The sequence below is a fragment of the Hemibagrus wyckioides genome, linkage group LG21 (genome assembly GCF_019097595.1).
Source record: "Hemibagrus wyckioides isolate EC202008001 linkage group LG21, SWU_Hwy_1.0, whole genome shotgun sequence".
Lineage (NCBI taxonomy): Eukaryota > Metazoa > Chordata > Actinopteri > Siluriformes > Bagridae > Hemibagrus > Hemibagrus wyckioides.
In genome coordinates, this window is record NC_080730.1 from 5,378,841 (window position 1) to 5,383,840 (window position 5,000).

At 45.0% G+C, this 5,000-nt stretch overlaps 1 protein-coding gene across 1 annotated transcript; it reads right to left on the reverse strand.

The window, feature by feature from the left end:
• Window positions 1-577: 577 nt before the first annotated feature.
• Window positions 578-3,664, reverse strand: LOC131342834 (RNA-binding protein 42-like). The gene is made up of 6 exons (XM_058374084.1): window positions 3,008-3,664; window positions 1,955-2,917; window positions 1,745-1,819; window positions 1,402-1,497; window positions 912-1,137; window positions 578-682 (listed from the first exon to the last, which is right to left on the reverse strand). The coding sequence occupies exons 1-6, from the start codon at window positions 3,662-3,664 to the stop codon at window positions 675-677; spliced, it is 2,025 nt and encodes a 674-aa protein (XP_058230067.1). The 3' UTR covers window positions 578-674.
• Between the last annotated feature and the right edge of the window lie 1,336 nt (window positions 3,665-5,000).

The window sequence follows — 5,000 nt, forward strand, 5'->3', positions numbered from 1 at the left end:
CCATGCCTCGACAAGTCAGGGCTGTTTTGGTGGACCGATTAGGCAGGTGGTCATAATATTATGCCTGATCGGTGTATAACCTTATGCAAAAGTGTGTACTACGTATAAAGTTTAAAGGGTTAATGTCTAAAGGGTTTGCTTTGATCATGAGCACTTTGAGAAGTTTATCTTTTTTGTAAATATCTCTCAGTATGTATTTACGTTTATTTGAGAATATCTTACTGTGCCTTTATATTTTAGTTGAATAAAATGTAAAATGTAGCTCAGGAGTGTGTGTGAGTTACGATACGAGTCAGATTGGTGACAGGTGATGCAGCAGACGTCCTTCTTTAACATCACGTGTTCTGCCGTGTGAGTCTCTGATCAGTGTTACAAACAGGATCTGTATTTATATTTATATATTTACTCAGTTAGTTATAACTCAGTTATTACATAGTTCATAATTGAGGTTCAGTCATTAATTAATTCTATTTTCCTGAGGTGGAAATTTTTAGCGGGTTATTTTAAAGCTGCCGCTGTGTGAGGCGTTTTCACCAGCATTTATTTACTGTGATTAAAAACTCAGACCATTTCAGTAGCAATAGGAACATTTTATTGAATTGAATTGAATTTATTGTAAAGATTTTTAATTTTATTGAGTCTCTGTAGGGTTCCTGGCAGTTTGGTACAGCAGATTAATGACCTGAAAGAGAAAAGAAGAGTTGTGTTACTGTGTGTGTGTGTGTGATTCACAGGTATCGGTTCTTCTTATACATAACAATAATTGTCTAATCTTTTGTAACGGTATGAGCTTTACACTCCTCTAGATTATATTGTTACATTCATATGTATTGTATAGGAAGCTCCCTAGGTAGTGCACAACAATCCTCATACTGTAAGACATTTTAAGTACAAACACGGCAGTGACTCACGCTGTGGCCAGAACCTCTTCGTGTCTTTCTTGTAACACGGCTTGCGTGTCCAGTTTCTTCGATTTTTCAGCCTGGCCAGTTCCTCTTTGGATTTTGACAGCGCGATGAACAGAACCTTCGTTCCCAGGATCTTCCCGTTTAGCTCGCTTATGGCTGTTTTGGCCTCTGCTTCATTGGAGTATGTCACATAGCCATATCCTTTTGAGCGCCCGTTTTCCATCATCAGCTGTACGAGGAGATATGGAAAGCATAGCATTACACTCCCGCTAACGTACATAGAAACAGAGCAGCTATGTTGTGAACTGGGATTGAACCCCCCTATAGTCCATATGTACGTCTTCTGTGTTAAAGGTCATTTCAGACAGCAGCTATACAAAATACAGTGTATGAAAAAACACCCCACTATACACTCGTCTCCTAACTTAGAGAGTACGATGAAGTGAACACAGTGTATTGGGAAAGGAAGAAACTGGAGGGATTAGTAGCTAACCTTAAAGCTGATGATGTCTCCGAACGGGAGGAACTCATTAAAGAGGCGCTGTTCACTGATCCTGGGGTCCACGTCTTTAACGAATAGTTCAACTCCCTGCAAAACAGAGGGATAACAGAGGATCCAGTTAACATACATTGCATCAAATGAGCCAATCAGAAAGCTCAAACTGTAAGAAAAGAAACCTACAAATAAACAGAAAATCACAAAGCAGCATGAGAGTAAAAGTGAGGCTCTGATAATCAGATTTTACTGTGGGACATTAGCGACATGCCCCATGTCCATATATGGACACAAAGGCCCTCTCAGGTCTGCAATCTGCAGACAGACTTTAATGCTGTACCGTGATGTTTGGTGAGCTGTCATCTTCTTGGTTGCTGATTTTTCGGCCACCATTGTTGGGGTCCTGAATTTTAATCTGTAGGAAATACAAGTTGGAGTTAAATTGTGAATGTTCTAGAGACAGATTAGGAGTGAAACATCTGGAGTTAATATATGAAAACCCCATTATAAGAATTAAGCATTTTTAAAGTAGTGTTTCTTTATTTCTTACCAGCTGTTTCTGCCTCGTCTGTTCCTGAGCATCCTCTGCCTTCTCCTTCTGTGTCTCAGGAGACACTGGTGCAGGCAGGGTCTCAGGTACAGGCAGAGTCTCAGGTACAGGCAGGGTCTTGGGTACAGATGGGACCTCGGCTGCAGGCAGGGCCTCGGGTTCAGGCAGGGCCTCGGGTGCAGGCAGGGCCTCGGGTTGAGGCAGAGCCTCAGGTACAGGCAGGGTCTCGGGTACAGACGAGACCTCGGCTGCAGGCAGGGCCTCGGGTTCAGGCAGGGCCTCGGGTGCAGGCAGGGCCTCGGCTGTAGGCAGCGTCTCTGGTTCAAGCAGGGCCTTTGGTTCAGGCAGGGCCTCAGGTGCAGGCAGTGCCTCGGGTGAAGGCAGGGCCTCGGCTTCAGAGAGGGCCTCGGGTGAAGGCAGTTGCTCGGGTTCAAGCAGGGTCTCTGGTTCAGGCAGGGCCTCGGGTGAAGGCAGTGCCTCGGGTTCAGGCAGGGCCTCAGCTGCAGAGAGGGCCTCGGGTGCAGGCAGTGGCTCGGGTTCAAGCAGGGCCTCGGGTGCAGGCAGGGCCTCGGGTGCAGACAAAGCCTCGGGTGCAGACAGGGCCTCGGGTGCAGGCAGGGCCTCGGGTGCAGACAAAGCCTCGGGTGCAGACAGGGCCTCGGGTGCAGGCAGGGCCTCGGGTGCAGACAGGGCCTCGGGTGAAGGCAGTGCCTCGGGTTCAGGCAGGGCCTCAGCTGCAGAGAGGGCCTCGGGTGCAGGCAGTGGCTCGTGTTCAAGCAGGGCCTCGGGTGCAGACAGGGCCTCAGGTGCAGACAGGGCCTCAGGTGCAGAGAGGGTCTCGGGTGCAGACAGGGCCTCAGGTGCAGACAGGGCCTCAGGTGCAGAGAGGGTCTCGGGTGCAGACAGGGCCTCAGGTGCAGACAGGGCCTCAGGTGCAGACAGGGTCTCGGGTGCAGGCAGGGCCTCGGGTGCAGACAAGGCCTCGGGTGCAGGCAGGGCTTCGGGTTCAAGCAGGGCCTCGGGTGCAGGCAGGGCCTCCGGTGCAGAGAGAGCCTCGGGTGCAGGCAGAGCTTCCATAGATTCTTGGATATTTCTAAGTTCATGCATGTGCTCGTGCCTGGTGATGTCCACATGGTCGGACACAGCATACTGCACAGGGTTCTGCACAAAGTTCTCCACTGCGTACTGTACAGGGTTGTACATCTGGGAGTCCACAGGGTTCTCCACAGGGTATTGCACAGGGCTGTACATCTGGGAGTCCACAGGGTTCTCCACAGGGTATTGCACGGGGCTGTACATCTGGGAGTCCACAGGGTTCTCCACAGGGTATTGCACAGGGCTGTACATCTGGGAGTCCACAGGGTTCTCCACAGGGTATTGCACAGGGCTGTACATCTGGGAGTCCACAGGGTTCTCCACAGGGTATTGCACAGGGCTGTACATCTGGGAGTCCACAGGGTTCTCCACAGGGTATTGCACAGGGCTGTACATCTGGTAGTCCACAGGGTTCTCCACAGCGTACTGCACAGTGTTGTACATGGGGTAGTACACAGGGTAGTACACCGGGTAGTACACAGGGCAGTAGACAGGGTAGTACACAGGGCAGTAGACAGGGCAGTAGACAGGGGTGTGGACGTCGGATGTACAGGACACCGTTTCTTCAGGCTGGAACTGAAAGTAGAGACAGAGCTGGCTTTTAGAGAAACACATTCTTTCAGAAGAACAAAAAGAAATGAACAGGTTCATACTGAGGCTTACTGATGTAAAAATAATGACAGAAACAGATCTGGATTTATTTCTTATTGTACTGTATCTTCAGCTTCTGTGTTAAATCATCATGTCCAAGGCTTTAGTGCTCACTAAGACAATACTCTTTACTGTCTTACTGTTTAATATCAAATTAATATTAATGTAAGTGAATATTAAACAATACAAACTTAATATTAGACTATACATTTCCATAAATGGATCCTGATAATCAACAAAATCATAATGAGGAAACTTACCATTTTCCAAACTCTGTGGTGTGACGTGTGTGTGATAAGAAAAGTGTGTTGTGTTAAAAGAAAAGTGTGTTGTGTTAAAAGAAAAGTGTGTTGTGTTAATAGAAAAGTGTTTTGTGAGAAAAGTAAAGTGTTTTGTGTTAAATGTAAAGTGTTTTGTGTTAAATGTAAAGTGTTTTGTGTTAAATGTAAAGTGTGTTGTGAGAAAAGTAAAGTGTTTTGTGTTAAATGTAAAGTGTTTTGTGTTAAATGTAAAGTGTTTTGTGTTAAATGTAAAGTGTTTTGTGTTAAATGTAAAGTGTGTTGTGAGAAAAGTAAAGTGTTTTGTGTTAAATGTAAAGTGTTTTGTGTTAAATGTAAAGTGTTTTGTGTTAAATGTAAAGTGTGTTGTGAGAAAAGTAAAGTGTTTTGTGAGAAAAGTAAAGTGTTTTGTGAGAAAAGTAAAGTGTTTTGTGTTAAATGTAAAGTGTTTTGTGTTAAATGTAAAGTGTTTTGTGTTAAATGTAAAGTGTTTTGTGTTAAATGTAAAGTGTTTTGTGTTAAATGTAAAGTGTTTTGTGAGAAAAGTAAAGTGTTTTGTTAGAAAAGTGTAAAATCGCTCTCTGGCTCTCTGAAGCTTGTTCACGGTGTCAAGGTGTGTAGTGTGAATGTGAATAGATGGTCAGTTTTTTTTTTAGCAGGTGACCAGTGGAATTCTGAGTTCTGTTCCGCGTTTTGTTCTGTGACACCTCATGATGTCACATGACTCCTCCCACTGCACCCTCAATGTTGTACACTAACAACATATGGAACCATGTGTTTATCTTCACAACCACAACAAAACATGCCAATCATTATATTAGATTCAAATGATAATATCCTGACTAGGATTTTAAGATATGAGCGACTCAGCCCCATGAGGCCTCACTCAGTTTTTGTACTAAAACATGTTCACACTGGTGTCTTAATGGTTTAATCCCAGCCTACATATCTGAGTGAATGTCACGATTAGCTGATTTCTATGAACAGTTATCACATGAAGTGAAGTTATTAGGTGTATTTTC

Excerpts from the sequence above, each read along its gene's own strand:
- LOC131342834 (XM_058374084.1), bottom strand. The coding sequence starts at position 3,664 with ATGTGTTTCTCTAAAAGCCAGCTCTGTCTCTACTTTCAGTTCCAGCCT. Across the intron at positions 1,820-1,954 it reads AGACGAGGCAGAAACAGCTG|ATTAAAATTCAGGACCCCAA; the intron begins GTAAGAAATAAA and ends TATTTCCTACAG. Across the intron at positions 1,498-1,744 it reads ACAGCTCACCAAACATCACG|GGAGTTGAACTATTCGTTAA; the intron begins GTACAGCATTAA and ends TCTGTTTTGCAG.